The sequence below is a fragment of the Tigriopus californicus genome, chromosome 11 (assembly GCF_007210705.1).
Source record: "Tigriopus californicus strain San Diego chromosome 11, Tcal_SD_v2.1, whole genome shotgun sequence".
Classification (NCBI taxonomy): domain Eukaryota; kingdom Metazoa; phylum Arthropoda; class Copepoda; order Harpacticoida; family Harpacticidae; genus Tigriopus; species Tigriopus californicus.
The window spans coordinates 5,358,381-5,374,511 of record NC_081450.1 but is presented as its reverse complement, the minus strand read 5'-3'; the positions used below and the strand labels follow the sequence as shown (position 1 = coordinate 5,374,511).

General features: G+C 43.0%; 2 protein-coding genes and 1 long non-coding RNA gene across 4 annotated transcripts; 2 read left to right on the top strand and 1 right to left on the bottom strand.

The window, feature by feature from the left end:
- The first annotated feature begins 1,200 nt into the window (after positions 1-1,200).
- On the top strand, positions 1,201-1,940 carry LOC131890824 (uncharacterized). The gene is made up of 4 exons (XR_009374345.1): positions 1,201-1,316; positions 1,391-1,624; positions 1,704-1,772; positions 1,830-1,940. It is a non-coding gene; the product is annotated as an uncharacterized LOC131890824 (long non-coding RNA).
- Positions 1,941-1,972: 32 nt separating this feature from the next.
- LOC131890823 (uncharacterized) lies at positions 1,973-10,796 on the top strand. The gene is made up of 23 exons (XM_059240263.1): positions 1,973-2,225; positions 3,868-3,969; positions 4,029-4,304; positions 4,370-4,554; positions 4,625-4,713; positions 4,795-5,055; positions 5,130-5,278; positions 5,344-5,410; positions 5,469-5,605; positions 5,676-5,894; positions 5,981-6,261; positions 6,339-6,708; positions 6,774-6,983; positions 7,061-7,368; positions 7,436-7,805; positions 7,876-8,097; positions 8,159-8,361; positions 8,429-8,645; positions 8,725-8,937; positions 9,006-9,304; positions 9,784-9,991; positions 10,057-10,215; positions 10,290-10,796. The coding sequence occupies exons 1-23, from the start codon at positions 2,006-2,008 to the stop codon at positions 10,523-10,525; spliced, it is 5,001 nt and encodes a 1,666-aa protein (XP_059096246.1). The 5' UTR covers positions 1,973-2,005; the 3' UTR covers positions 10,526-10,796.
- A 324-nt stretch (positions 10,797-11,120) lies between these two features.
- On the bottom strand, positions 11,121-15,852 carry LOC131889827 (ATP-dependent RNA helicase me31b-like). Of its 2 annotated transcripts, none has more exons than XM_059239025.1 (6): positions 15,664-15,852; positions 15,358-15,501; positions 14,818-15,161; positions 14,076-14,572; positions 13,641-13,815; positions 11,121-12,830 (listed from the first exon to the last, which is right to left on the bottom strand). In XM_059239025.1, exons 2-6 carry the CDS (start codon positions 15,408-15,410, stop codon positions 12,562-12,564), a joined length of 1,338 nt encoding a protein of 445 aa, XP_059095008.1. In that variant the 5' UTR covers positions 15,411-15,501; positions 15,664-15,852; the 3' UTR covers positions 11,121-12,561. The 2 variants fall into 2 exon arrangements, with proteins under 2 accessions (XP_059095008.1, XP_059095009.1); XM_059239026.1 differs by having other exon boundaries at positions 15,358-15,411.
- Between the last annotated feature and the right edge of the window lie 279 nt (positions 15,853-16,131).

Below are 16,131 nucleotides of genomic sequence, written 5' to 3'. Positions count from 1 at the left end.
TCTTTATTGCGTCCCTTGGACATGTCAATGTCTAATAAGCATTAAAAAAAGGACCTTTTTTAATAATATGCAAAATAAATTGAATGAAAAATGAATAAGATTACTAGTAAGCTAAAACATTTTAATACAATGTGATATCTCGGCAAAGATTAAGATAATCGGTTTAGTGCACATAAGAAGTGAAGACGGAAATGGCAGACAGTACATAAATAGAAGGGTAGAGGTAAATGATGAAGGCCTTTGTTATTGCAGTAGAGTTGGTTGGTCAAATTGAACAGATCCTGGGTCAGCTTCAGTTTGTATTTTCCTTGAAATAAGATAGGTGTATTAGGTGCTGTAAGGTAAAGAAGTCATGAAATTTCTTTGATGTTCCCTTGGAATTGAAAAAGTTGAAAAATGTTTAAAGTTAAAAATATAAGTTGTAGAGCCAATATTGACCTTTTATGTGGCCGTAGCTAACAGATTAAGGGATAATTTTGATGACTAGAATTCACCTTTTTCGTTCGTTTTTCCCTTAAATCATGTTCAATTAAAAACTTTTCACATTTGTTGGGTTTAAAATCAAGGTTAAATCACTTTCAGGACTGCTATATGTAGCTCACAATAACAAACGTTTTAGTAGTTTGAGAAACTCGACGAACATTTGTTATGCACGCCAATGACAGTGGTCGTCAGTCTTGAATCGACCTCATTGAGATTAATGAGTCCCTTTGTGGTCTCAAGGATGGCGTGACGACCAATGCCTCTAATAAGCAGGTACGCCAATCAAGAAGTCAAGACGACATCAAATGTCTTGGAGTTGTCATGAGAAGCAATGTCAACAGTCAACTCAAGCCCTGTCTTGGGATCTTAGGGTGGCCTTAGAGCTGATTAGAATATGCATAAGGTCGTCAAGAAGCCAAGAGCAAACAATAACAACAAAGATCAAGCCAGTGAAACGTGTCTTGTTTGGGTTTGTAATCCCAGTCTACGTTCAGGCCTCTGGCCTTTAACGCGGATTGTTTTCTTCCTTACTTTTAGGCAACCCTTGGAAATTTGGAACGGAATCCGTGGATGGAACCGGATCCTCGAGCACCTCCGCTTCAAAGAATCATAAACTAATTAAATATAATCAATTATAACTTAACTAACGTGTGCCTGCATGTCTTAAAGTAATTTCATTTTTGCAAAGCCATCTTTCAACTGATTTTGCTTTTTTCCCTCTGATTGAAGATATAAATGTGACCCTGGGTTCGAATTTTCCAATGGAGCCACCGAGTCAACTATCACTTGCGGAAACAACGGGGAATGGACACCAACCATCTCTGATTGCAAACGTAAGTATTCGTATATTAGTTTGAATCCTGAAGAGGGCGTAGCAAAAACTGTTTTGATTTTCTCTAACCGATAGGGGTCAGTTGTGGACCGCCCACACTTTCCGAAGCCAACAAATTGTTTTCAAACTATGACGCCACTAATCCGCCCAAAGAGGGCGACAAGATTGTGATCCATTGCTCTCCAGGATACTATTTTCGGCACAATTCGTCGCAACTCGAATTTGAGGCCACTTGTAAACTGCAGGGAGACACTTGGGAGTACATCAAACCGGCGAAATACGCCACCGCCATGCCTGTTTGCATGAAAGGTATTGAAGCAGAGCACATTTCACTATCAATGTCATTTTGCATTCCACCTCCTATAACGCCCTCTTTATTCTTATTCAGCCAAGTTTTGTCCAATCCCTCCTACTATTCCTGACGGAGTAGAGCTCAGACGAAAGTTTAATTTCATTTGTGAGTATATTGACCGTCTCAGCTCAAGGCTGAGTTAATCTTTCCAATTGCGTTTAGACACCATCGATTCGGACCTCCATTGGACAGGAAGTTCTATCAATCCAAGTGCAACTGGGGTGATCAATGCTTTTGACGGGGAAATCCACCGAAGCCACTTCTTCCACAGCCAAACGCAGACTGACGCCCAATTAAGAATAGAGTTCAAGCGGTTCCTTCTAATCCATGACGTTCACATGATTCGACCTGACCTGACTCCTTTTACGAATGTGATGGTTAAGGGCCTTTTGGGTGAACGGCCTTGCGGCCTAATCGCGACAGCCTCCACAGTGACCGTGACCCTTGAGTGTGACGAGCCATTTATTGATAAAGGCTTGATCATTTATCGAACGGATTCCGCTCACGCGCTTCTCATATCTGAGGTTAGAGTGGAAGCTGAAGGAACGTTCAAACCAGGTAATCCATACAAGTAAATTAGTAATTGAATTGCTTTCTTTCCGAAAGAAATGACATTCAACGTTGTTTTGATGAAGCAACATATTCCTGTTGCGCAAATACATCGTGTAATTTAAACCTCGTTATCCATTATAAAAAAGAGAACTTCCCACAATGATTTGAAAGGTAAAGTTGTTAAAACGGAAGACAAAGTATTTGTATCTATGGGTGTCATTTGAAAACCCGGAACCAAAAAGAACAATTTTGTTTAGATAACATGTTCATCAGTGCAAATTTCTACTCTTTTATTGCAACAGTTTTGCCGAGTTACATAATTATCATTGTTTCGAAATGTGACCGAAAGTTAGATAATTTCAAAATGATGTAACGTATCAACTAACCGATTATAGATTGTAAGAATATACTAACTTGACATTCATACTGCATATATACTTGAGCCCCTCGGCGTTAAGGTTAAAAAGTACCCTCAAGTAGCCTTTGACCCAGTGGAGGCTATGTGCTTAACTAAGAAAGTGCATTTTAAACTTTAAAGTATTTATCTACAACCAAGCTTCTCTTACTCCTACCTATCCCTATTTTCGTGCCTTTGGAATATATACAGATCTAACTTTTGGAGATTTTCGCATTTTTTTGCACTTAAATGGTACTCCTAGTATTTCACCAATAGATGGCGCCCTGATGAGGGCAAACATTACAAAAATAGAGCATGATTAAGAGTGAATTGGCTCCCACAGAGATATTAAAGATTCAATGCCCTTTGATAATTTGATTAGGACTCCACTATGAGCTATGGGAGTATTAGGGTCACATAGTTTTCCTACTTCATCATGAAACAAGGTCAAAAGTTGGGCTAGAATGTTTAGAAAGCATTTTTTTTCGGCACGAGATAGCCCATGCAGAAATGTAAAAATGTGAACAGAGTCACTAATGATTGGCACAGAGATTACAATTAGCTAGTTTTCTTTCAAATAGACAGATGATGCTTCTTCAAATGCATGCAGGGTCATGTAACTCGTGAATGATCTGGTGACCTTTATCGATCACGATACGAGAGCTCTTTCATTCCTGTAAAGTTCCTAATGGAACATCTTTGGACCATTTTGACCTTTCTCAACTTGCTGAGCTAAGTGGAACAAAGATTTTACCGAGATTAATTCCATGACTAGTTAGCAATGCCAATTTAACTTTGCCATATTTGTTGTCCAATTTTGGTCTCCTTAAATTAGTTGTGTGTTTAAATAGTTTAACAAATATTCCTCAACTTTTGGGGCAATGTGAGTAAAGGCCGCTACAAAAAGTTACAACATAATCAGTGATTTTAGATTGTTCAAATAGTGTCATTCAAGTACATCACATACCCCTTTGTGCTAAACATAGAACATGTCACCTGAACCAAGCTTTTTCAGAGAGACCTTTAACTAGAGTCAATCAAGTTATTTTCCGCCTTAAAGGCAGTTTTGGTTACAAAAAGGTTCAAGAGTACTAAGACATGGAATTCGGCTGCCAGGTTAGAGGTGTTCCTTACTAGGATAATTCAATCATCTGCAAAATGAACTCGCAAAGTCTTGTTTCTTACTCAAGCAGAAACTTTTAATGAGCAACATAAAAAACGAAAAAGGCTATTGTTCTCACCTGTTTTCAGATGACACTGTTTTCTTGGAGTCCAACCTGATCCCTAAGACTGCCAGTGCTTCTTCCGGAAATAATCCCAATGGAATCTTTGATGGGATCCCCTTTGCAACAGGTAAGTAGATTAATGGAAAAGCCAAAAAGATGCCAAGGACTAAATTTGACCAAATTTAGACCTCGAAGCAAATCCTTGGTGGAAAGTGGACCTTGAGCGTTACACGTTGATCACCACCGTTCATTTGGAAGTGGAAGAATTTAAACTCATGGCTCTTAACGTCCTGACACCTTCCCCTAAATTGTGCAAAAACATCAATTCTGAGGCCGATCTCGTAACACCCTGTTCCTCTATCCTAGAAGGAACAGGGCTGCAAATTCGAGGCACTGACCCGGATCCAATGTCACTTCGTTTGCTCAGAGTGCAAATTGGAACCGTTCCCTTGAGCTTTGACAGTGGGTATCATCCATTATTCAGTCTATGAAAAATCTAGCCAAGTCGTAATGCTTAATATCTTTAGGAGAATTTTCGCAACGGGATATGCCCACGGATTGTGCCGAATCTTACGCTTCAGGGGGATTTCTCACTCCTGGCGAAGAGCTTCATTCATTCGGATTGGGATCCACCATTGCTTCCACCAAATCTGTTTTCTGCGATAGAGGTTGGAACGTGATATTGCGTCGGGGACAATTTGGAAATCCAATCGTAATTTCACGAATATCAAAACACTCTTTATGTCCAGAATATTGAAGGAAACATTCATTATGTGTTCTAGGATTACTTTAACCAAAATATGGACAAGTACAAAGTGGGATTTGGCGACAAAAACAAGGAGTTCTGGTTGGGACTCGATTATCTGTATCAGTGAGTACTTTTAATTACTAACTTTGGCTTCAGTAACGTATTCAGTGAATAAGAATGAATTACCTTTATTTTGACCAACAGTATAACCAATGCTCGAGACTATCGACTTAAAATCGAATTGTGGGACAAAGATTTGAACTATCGTCAGGCCAATTACGGTCGTTTCAAGATCTTGAACAATGTAACCTACAACCTGGAAGTCGAAGATTTTTCCTCCCCCTCCCATGCATTTGTACCAGACGCTCTTGGAACGGCCAATGGCATGAAATTTACGACAATGGATGTCGATAACGACGAGGACACAACGGAGAACTGCGCCAATATTTTTGAAGGCCCTGGATGGTGAGGGATCTTTTTGAACAAGTGGTAAAGCCATTCAGTGCTTAAAACAGAGGATTAAAAAAATATTGATTTAGGTTCAAAAGGTGCGGAGACGCAAACTTGTTTGGGCCGAACTACAATACAAAGACGGCCGAGTCTCAAAAAGCAATGTTTTGGCGGTATTTCCAAGGCCCGACTAATTCCTTGTCTAAAATTGTCATGTCCATCACCTCATCGATGACGGGTAACTGTTCATGTCAAATGCTTATTTGCCCACGTTGCACATAAATATCCGAACCCTTTGTATAGAGCCAGTTGCTGGGACAACTGCAAGTGAAGCGGTCTCCACAGAAGTTGCCAGTGACATTACTCTGGAGTAAGTTTGACTTCTCATTTATTAAAGGTCAAAGAGCATCAAGATTGCCTTTTTTCAGGTATCATTGCATCAATCCCGAACAATCCTTTGTTGCGCTAAAAGAGTTCTCGTTCACGCCTTTGACCAAAGTGGCAATAACTTGTTCTGAAGAAGGGGTATGGACCCGGGAGCCAGCATATCCTGTTCCTTGTGAAGGTTGGTGATAGGTTTGAACAATTGCGGTAAAAAGACATATCAGTATCTAGAGTCAACTTTATTCTTTCAGATACATTTTGTTCAACTCCACCTGAAGCTCCCGTTGGCAGCTCCTTAAAGCTATATCAATATCAAGGATTTCCCATTGTAAAAGACGCTGCTAAATATCAATTCATCTGTGAGGACGGCAAAATCATGACTCCCTACAGTGGGAGTGGATCTCTGAGCATCTTTGAAGTCCCTTGTCCATTCACCGCAGGTTCTATTGCTTGGCCCTCTTGTCAATCTTGTAAGATCTTATCCGTCGCCTTTTCTCATATCCAATTCGTAGCCTTCATGCAACTGGTCGAACTAACGTCTTACTTGAACTTTCAGCAACGTTATGTCCAGCCTTGAATCCACCCCCGGCCTCACCCCAACAAGGTCATGTCAATTTGACGGACAATGGAATAAAATTTGGACCATGTTTTGGGAGGAGCACGAACACCCCGGTAGCATTGCCGTCTTGCCCAGCCATCAAGGTCTTCGTGGAGGATCAAGAAATCCTGGCCAGCGGCCAAATCAAGTCCAAAGTGGATCTCATGATTACAGCGAGTAGTTCGGATTTGAATTCCAAGATCACATTTTCTCATGAGCTTCAGTCGAGTTCTTTGATTGTAAGAGACGATTAATTCCAAACAATTAACATACAAGCATGAATAGGCGACCAATTTTATCCGATTGTTATTTTTAGGATATCACCAATGGCGCTACCTTGGAGGACTCTACCAACCTTCGAACCAAAGTGTTGCATTTGGTTAATCTTGAACCGGGTCTAACTGAAAAACATTCAGTCGTTTTTCAGTACAACCAGGTGCCCGGACTTGACCTGTGCGTTTACGATGCCATTTGTAGCGATTCGCAAACTGAGCTGAGCACCAACTCCAGCCTTACCAACAGTCTTGACGTTACGGCCGGCAAACTGGGTACAAAGGCCATGGTGAGATATTCTTGCGGATCTGCCACAGAATTTCAGAAGAACTCGGCCACAGAGAAATTCATCAATCTTGAGTGTCTCATGGATGGCAATTGGAACGACTCCATCATTTTGCCGCCATGCGTTTGTAAGGTTTAGTGAGTTCCTGATCTCTCCTAAACAGTATTGCCTCAATGTGACGAGTTCTTGCAGATGTTAAATGCGATGTCCCACCCGTGAATCCAGGTCTCTCGATCTGGAATTGGGATGGACAACCAGTTCCATTTGGCTCTGCGGTTCAATATCGATGTGACAACGGTAAAAAGTTTCAACATGATCCAACTTTGGATTTTGTTAATGCCACTTGCAAACCCGGAAACACTTGGGAAGCTCCCGTCGGCGGGTGGCCAACATGCATAGAAAGTGAGTCACATTCATATATCACGGATTTCCATATAGGGAAGCAATCGCAATATGACAAAGCGGATTTGGTTTCATAGCTAAAGTCTGTGAGGATCCTCCAGCCAAAGTAGAAGGCGGAGAGATGGAGGTTCTTAGTACCGGATTTCGTTATGGAATCACCTGCATTGGCGCCAATGGTGTTAAGGAAATCATCCCTGGACAAAACACCTGTAACTCCCCGACGATCATGCTAAGCAAAACATTCTTTTACTCCAATGGTATGGGAGAACAGATGGAAAGACGCGTTTACACAGTCCACGTGAAAACGCCAAGCACCGTGCCTAAGATTACATCCCTTCTCAAGTTTTCTATCCCACCTGAGCACGCCCTTGAGATTACGGGAGCAGTGAGTCCATTAAGTCTGAAAAGGGCCCAATCATGGGCAAGTGACTACTTGCGCCCATTTATTTCAGGTCAATACCAAACTAATCCCAACTAAGGCTGACACCGTGTTCATTCTCCAAGCGGATCTCGATATTTCTTTCGCTCCAAATAATAGCCTATCATTGATCATGGATTCCAAAGTAGGGGACTCTCCATCTTGTTTGGTGGAGATGCAATGCTCCCCATGTGAAGAGGCATCCGATTGCCAAGCAACAATCGACAATTACCATGCCAATTTGGTCAAATTGGTCGGAGGCAATATCTTCAAGAGCTCCTACCAATATAAGTGTCCTATTGGATCAAAATTCGCGAGCGCTGGTAACACAATGGCTGCTTTGAATATATCATGTTTCTGGAATCAAACTTGGCAACCCTTTGCCAGCCTTCCTCCTTGTGCCCGTAAGAAACTTAGGCTGTCTTTTTCGTCTACATACCTCAATGCGGATTACTCTATCATTCAATTGTTTAGCTTTTGGGTGTGCCAATCCAATTCTTCCATCTCCGGACAAGAATCTGAACTTGACCAACTATCAAAGTGATCAAGTGGTTGATTTTGGGTTTGAAGCAATTTTCAAATGCTCAGATGAATTTCTTTTCGAAGAAGATCGGGACTTAACTGACATCAGAGCCGTGTGCAATCCCAATGGGACATGGACGTATCCTCAATGGAAACAATGCGTCAACCCAAGTAGTAAGTAACGCGTCTTTCGCCAACAAGCATGTCACAAGTCACGACTCTCTTCATTGAATAGCTCGCTATTGCCCCGATCCCATGGCCAGCCCGTCAAATGGTGGATCATCGGATTGGGATCCGTCTCTCTCGGGAAAAGCTGCAGTGGGCAAGCAAGTCACCTATACTTGCTCGGAAGCCCAGGACCTGAGGGATAGCAATGACGTTGTGATACCCAAATTTATCACTACCTGTCAATGGAATCAAACTTGGGTTCCAGAACAAGTACATACGATCCAAGGATATGAGGCCAAGGGACTCCGATGACGACTTGGTTGCTTTTCTTTTACAGACCCTGACATGCAATTGGAATGCTTGTATTGACCCTCCCGTATTGCCAAATATGAAAGCCAGCTACCTGGGGAAACCGGTGGCTTTTGGCGCTGACGTGGTTTACACGTGCGAATCAGGGTTCTACTTTTCGGACGACAAAGAAAAAGCTTCCATATCCGTGAAATGCCTACCTGACGGCAGTTTTGACAAGTCCACGCTCACCTTTTGCGTAGACAGTGAGCAGATGAAAAGCCAACGGTGTTGTTTTAATAGCACTTAGTTTAGTTTTAAAAAAATATTTTTTTTTTATCCCAGCCATGTACTGCTTGACAGAACCACCTAAAGCCCCAATCGGAGGGCGCAGAATTTGGGATGGAGATATCGAATTTAAAGCCATATCCACCTATACTTGTGGTCCTAACAGAGTGTTCCTTCTTGACGACAATGATGGGAGCACGGCAAAGAGCCTGACAAGCAAATGCCAATGGAACACCAACTGGGATCGGATCGAGTTACCTTTATGCATTGGTTAGTGAAATCAAGTTTTGACATCAGAGAGAAGAACAAAAACTCTACGTTTAAATCCTTGTATCCAGCCACAGCATGTTCCAAACTTCCAAAACCACCGGCTTCGTCCAATTTGGAATATCTCTCAAGTAGCCAATTCAAGATCAACACCAATCCCAACGAAATGTTCTACAACTTGACCGTGCCAAACAGTCTACCACTGCCTTCCCATTTTGGCCAGGAATCCAAGCTGATGCTATTGGCTCGTCTTAAGGACAAGGTGGAGCAAAATCCTGTCTTGCAATTCATCTCCGACAACAACGATATTGGATTTCATCTCGAGATTAACTTGGCCAACGAAAACCTGGATCTAACCAATGACTTTATAGTACTTAACACAACATACTCAATGAACAACTGGAATTTGGACAGGGATGCTGGGGTCAGGAATCGACTGTTCGTTTTGCGTTCTTCTTCAAATGAGACTAGTCCAAGATCTCGATGACTGCTTAACTTTCTTTTCGGCTAGATCAAACGGTTGGATCAAAAGCTCATAACATTACTCTGAACAGAACAGAATGGACGCAAATACTGGGCTGGATCTTTTATTCTGCGCTCTGCTATGTACTTCGCTTTGAGTGGTCAAAACTTTAGACTGAATCATTTGATTGATCTGAAATTTGAAGCACGCAATTGTAGCCATCTAGGGCCAGTTTCATCAGAAGAAGAATACAATACATGAACATAAATCGAAATTGTTGCTTTTTCTCACCCCGGAGGTCCAGTCCATGTTCCAGTGGTTCAGGCATGTGTGCATACGGTGCATACCCATATCTACAAATGATGATTAAACCTATGAATTTTCAGCCGGGGACCAACCATCATCAGTTCGTGATTGACGAGGGGGACACCTTTCAGATTCAGATCATCTTCAAACCGGAGAGTTTTGTCTTTGATATCCAGTTGAACGAGGAGCTCTCCACTGAGTTTCAGGCCACTGCAGCCATTTCCCCCATCACGAAGCTACTAATCCAAGGGGATTTCACTATATCCGAGATGAAATTTCTGACTTCAGGTGGGCAAGGTCAGGTATTGTTGACCTGAGATATGGTGGTTCATTGGATACAGTTTGGGTTTCAGATCAAGTATCCACTGTTCCCATTGGATCAATCTTGGAATTCGGATGCGAGGGTGGACGAGTTTTCAGTCATAATTGGATGATCCGACCCATCGTTCAGACGACGTGTAACAAAGATGGGTCTTTTTACGAACCTACACCTTGGCCTTCTTGTGTATTTCGTGAGAAAGCGAATTGACACTCTCATTACATGCACAAGCATTGCTTGATAAATATATTCGTCATTCTTTTATAGCAACAACAACGGATGCACCCTCTACTACACCCTGTGTCAATGAAACGGATTGCAACTCTGACGAAAACAATGGCTCTGGTAAGTTTGACGTAACAAATTTGGTCAATCTGGAAACCTTTCAAGAATCAAATAAATACAGATTTTTACTTGAACATGACTTTGCGTGTTATTTTAAGAGATTACATGAACCTATAGAAATAGGCGCTCTCAAGAAAATTGTTCTTAAAAACCTCTGAAATGGGAGGCGATTTGACTGTTTAAGGACCAAATGGGTTTTTTTTGGAATCAGACTATTTTTTACTTTTTTTTCGTTTTTTTTTTGCCAAACTTTTTCTTTTCTTCTCAAATGAAGTTTATAGTTAAGATTCTAACCCTAGCTTGCTCAAGATTTTGGCAATAAGTAGTAACTTCCTACTTGTACCTGTTCATGAAGCCGGGTGATGTTGGGTTGGACATTCGCCAATCCGTGTTCACAACAGGAAGGTACATAATTTGTCAGAAGTTCCGTCACTTAGTCCTCGAGGGGAAGAAACATGGTCCAGTTGACAATGATATCAGTTGAACAAGTGAGCCCGTTCCCATCGCAATCAACACCTTAATGCCATTTCCTTCATATCGAGAAGACCATTCGACAAACCGAGATACGACTCAAATTGACATGAATCGTAGAGAGGTTCGAGTAGTTTGAGCTCCTCTCTTTGAGACCTTTGGCTGTCCATCTTCCCCTTTTTAATCGTCGTAGAAGTATCATCCAGATGGATCGTTAAGCAAGAATTTTCTCGAATTTATATGAAACGGTCAGGAATTCCCTAACTAAGAAATATACACGACTAGAGGAGTAGGCATTTATTTGATGTTCGTTTCCAAGATGGGTCAAAAGTTGGTATGTGATACAAAGGTATGGTTCAACATAGTAACACGCAGAGAATACACCGATTTAGACTAATGAACAGAATTCGAAGGAAATTGAAGGAACACTAGAATGGACGCACGGGTTGAGTGAGAATGGTTTTCCAAGTAATGTTTCTCGGTTGGCAAAAGTGCTCGCCAAGAAACCTCAACAGAGCGCTTGATTGTCAAAATTGGCGAGCCAGATGAGTATTTGGAGCGGTTTCACTTGGTTCCAACTCAAAATTCGTTATGGTTGAACCTTTCACTTGAATGAAAGGATCAGCTTGCTTCGAACCAGCTTTGACACAAATAAGGGTAATAAAAAAGGTGGGAATGCATGAACTGAAGACGACATTTCTTCATGGTAAGAAGGAATACGGTGGGGAAATGAGTCAAGACAGATGTGTGGAGAGACCAGAACAATTGAAGGGACAATTCATTGATAAATATCGGTATGACACTACTCTTACATGTAGACCAATGGGTTCTTGGACGCCTGAGTTTTCTTTACAATCTGGAGGGTTGATGTGGTGGTGGTGTATCCCTCTGCTCATAATGAATGGTTGAAAGAAGAGCTCCTCAAAAAATTTAGTTCTTTTTAAAATTTCTTTTTAGGTGTTTTGTATTTTTGTAGATGGTTGTTGGTTGGTTTTCACAGCCCACGTGGATGGAGAGGGTCTGACTTCGATCCCGAAAGAACTGAATATTGACACTCTTATCAAAGGTGGGTGTGGGATCACAGATTTTTCTTGGCCAGTCGAGGGCGTGTAGCAGTGCTTGAGGGTGCGAGAGGGCGGGGTCGAATCCTTGCCAGGATTGTTCATATCTTGCAGCCAAAGGAGCGGATGAGACTCGAGCGAGTGCTCGCACAGAGCAGTTTGGAATCTTCACGCAAACTATTAGTGGGGGCGTGGCCGCAACACTGATTTCTTCCAGCCCTTTTCAGGTTTGGGCTTCAAGGAATGATAGGCATAAAAATAGAGCTATGAGGGTAATGGTACCGTTTTTAGAGAATTGGCTGGAGGTCTGGAAATGCGGCGAGACAAGAGACTATGTATAAATAGAGGGCGTGGCTTTTTCATAAGCTTTCTTGACTGGCCTCGCCTCCCGCTGGAGACACATTTGGAAGATATTCGCTTTCGGATTCACCTTAGTTCATAAGTTGAGGGTCGGGGCAAGTCTTTCATTCCAGACAGGATTTACGACACAGGTCAACACCCTTAGCACTGACACGCCCAAGCGGCTTGCTTGGAGTTGACGAAAATGACAATTTTGAAGGATTCTTTGTTGGACGCTTGAGAGCGCACGCTTAACACGGCCCGGCGTATTTTCTTTGTGGGTGGGCGTGGCGTGAGTTTATTGGCTCTTGCGCGTGTGGGGCTTATTGTTCATCCTCCTCAGTGTGGAACTCTGCCACATAGAGGCTCTTGTCTATGACCTTGGGGATGGGTCGGATTTCCGTGCCCAGTTCTTGTTCAATACGATGGAGGTCAAATCGGTCTTCGTAGGTGATGAGATTGATAGCCACGCCCATGTGACCAAAACGGCCAGAGCGACCAATGCGATGCAAGTAGGTCTCTGCCATGCGAGGGAAATCGAAGTTGATCACCACATTCACGGCTTGAATATCGATACCTCGAGTGAACAAATCTAAAAGTATTAAAAAAAAACCTTAAGAGTTGTGATCCAAACTGATTCATCATTTAGTATGACGACTGTGGTATTTGTCTCAAGGCCATGAATCGGAAACGTTAGAACAGAACGAGTCCGGGATTAAACTATGAGTTCAACGATTGATCTTGCCAGAGGATGATTGGGTCACTTCCAATGAAATATGGAGAGCCTTGCCCAGTACCTAAGGCGTAGCAAATGCATTAAAAAAAAACCAATTCTTTTGGTGCTCAAGAGCATTCATTTTACACCGACTTTGGGGGTAGAGCCGACACACTAGCGTTTGCTTCCATACAAATTGGACTAACATTCCAGTTCCTTGGGCATTGCGAAGCAATTTTTTCGCGCCAAGGTGGCTGAACGCCTGATAGGGGCGATTCTTACAGACAAGCCGTTCAAGGCAAGCAATGGTACCAGCCGAAAACGTGCATCCCTATGACTCAAAAGCCGTTAAAATTTTCGACAAGGCTTCATGTAAGGTCAGTTTTCAAATTCGTGTTCGAAGCGCTCAATTCGCATCATAACCACCAATAAACAAATGAATCTGGCAATGTTTGCCGAAATGTGCTCTAGATAGGCATGGGCATAAACATCTAAACAGCCTAGTTTCCGAGATAAAGGTCTGAATTGAAAACGTTATCCGTATCTACAGTACTATAGCACCTCGAAACTAGTCGACCTAATCAGATTGTTCTGCTTGCTTTATACTCCTTGATCCAGATAAAGTTCCAATTCTTGTTGTCCTAATCAAGAACTGGACTAAGTGGCTTGATGTAGATTTTTAATTACCTGAGCAAACGAGGTTCCTGCAGAGCCCTGCCCTGAAGTCGTGGAACACCCTGTTTCTGTGAGGTTGTGCCATCTTGGCGTGAATGTAGTAGCAACTGTAGCCGAGTTCAGTGATCTTCTTGGCCAAGAGCTCGACGCGTTGAGTGGAATTGCAGAAGATGATGCTCTGATTAATCTGTAATCAAAGCCATAGTGTCACACTTTGAACTGAACAAAATTTGCTGGCTAGGCTATGTTTTTAGAAGAAACTGAATTATTTGTCTCAAGGCCATGAATCGGAAACGTAAGAACAAAACGAGTCCGGGATTAAACTAAGAGTTCAACGATTGATCTTGCCAGAGGACGATTGGGTCACTTCCAATGAACTGTGGAGAGCCTTGCCCAGTACCAAAGGCGAGTGAGCGCTTGCCAAGACGAGGGTTAAAGATTGTTTACCTGAAGCTTGGAGAAAAGTGTATTGAGGCAATGGACCTTCTGCTTTTCTTGAACGAAAGCATAGTACTGTGTGATTCCCTTGAGTGTGAGCTCGTCCATTAGATTGACCTCGTAGGGGTCTTTCATGTGCTTTCTCATGAAGGCTTCCACAGTAAGGGGAAACGTGGCCGAATACAATAGGACTTGCCGCGTCAAAGGCAAGTGAGAAATCAGACGATCCAAGAGGCCTTTGAAATCTTGCGAGAGCAACTTATCAGCCTCGTCCAAGCAGAGGATTTTGCACTTCTCCATGTTGGCCACCTTCTTTTCCATGAGATCCAGGATTCGACCGGGGGTGGCCACGATCAATTGGACTTTTTCGTACAGTCGAAGGATGTCTTCCTTCAAGTTGGTTCCACCGGTGGTCACCATAACCTTCACACCCAGGTGCTTGCCCAATTCCAGGGCAATCTGGCTCGTTTGCAACGCCAATTCGCGAGTCGGAACCACAATCAAACCTGGAAGAGACATGCTTCGGTCAATCTTCATTGATTGAACAATACCCGTGACAAAATGCCTTCCAGCAAAAATATTGTCACTTGATCGTGTTCATTCAGAGAAAAAAGTTCCCTGAAATCTGCACGCCCAATAGTGTTGCTTTGGCACCAGTTTTCCCCTTGGTTCGCCCATAAGGAAGCAAGCGAGTCAAGTCTACAAAGGTGCCACGCCCGCTCCTCCCCTTCATAAAATTGATGCCCTCTACCTTGAATATATTCTTTGGTGGTGTCGATCTGCTCCAAAATGGGAATGGTGTAAGCGCCAGTTTTGCCGGTCCCATTCTTGGCCCGGGCCAAGACATCACGCCCACTCAAGGCTACAGGAATGGACGCCTCTTGGATGGGGGAAGGCTTCTCCCAACCCATTTCGAAAATACCCATCAATAAATTGCGGTGGAGGCAGAAATCTTCGAACTCATTGCCTTTCGTATCAGTCACATCAGTGGTTCGCTTCCGGCGATCCTTGGCCGGGATTTTCAAATTAGATTTCCAGCCCATACCACCCGCATTGGTCGTGCTCGATGGAACTTCATCACCGGCAGGCTTGGGTCTGAAAACGGTTAAGACATACTTTCATGTAGCCATTACCCGGAGCGAGGTCTCTGGTCATTTGAACTAATCTCATTGTTTCAGAAAGACTAATCAAACGCCCTCATGACTTATCAGGGTTTTAACGCTATCATCAGGAGGTAATCCGCCAGAATTAATAAAAAAGACCTTGCTCAACTAAAGTTTGTTGGACTCACTCGGTGGTATTGAGGTTGGACGTGGTATTGGCGGCCATGACGGCGGCCGACATGCTGCAAGGGACCGAACCAGAGGAGAAATCAGACAATCAACCGGCGACAACGAGGTCGCCTCTGCCACAGAGAAGGGCGGGCCACGGATACCTAAAACCACAAAATTTATCATGATACCTCAACTCTTCATTCCAATACCATACCAACTCCATCCTAATCGGTTTCAGAATAACAAAGATGCTTAGGATATAGCCCGATTGGCCAACGGTCGCCATGTTGTCCATCATCAAATCGATCGTTTGGCGGACTTACCCGGTGATCAGGGGCGTGAATGAAGCGTGATCCCGTGACGAGGGCGATAAGAAGGTCCGGATCCGCACAGGCGTTTTCACACTTTACTCCGAATTAAGAAGATTCGAGGCGATTTAGACCAGTCGCACTAACGATCGTTGAACAAAGGCAACTTTAACTGTCCGGATTTCTGAGCTAGCTTGAGAGCGTGAACGGCGAGCGAGCGAGCCGACAAGAGCGAGGAGAGAGCGGAGAGCGAGTGAGGATTTTGGACGAGTCCAAGTGGGCCAGCTCAGATGGCCAGGCAGGAGGGGGAAGACTAGTGTTGCCAAAGTTAGTGAATATATTTTGAAAAGATTTTGGGTGAATGATCGATAGAAAATTCCTCAAATCTAGCCTCGTGATCAAAATGCACCCCGGTATAGATTATCTGAAATCTAATTGACCGGATATCCTCTCCAGCGGGCGTTAAAATTTCCTCAGAAGTGA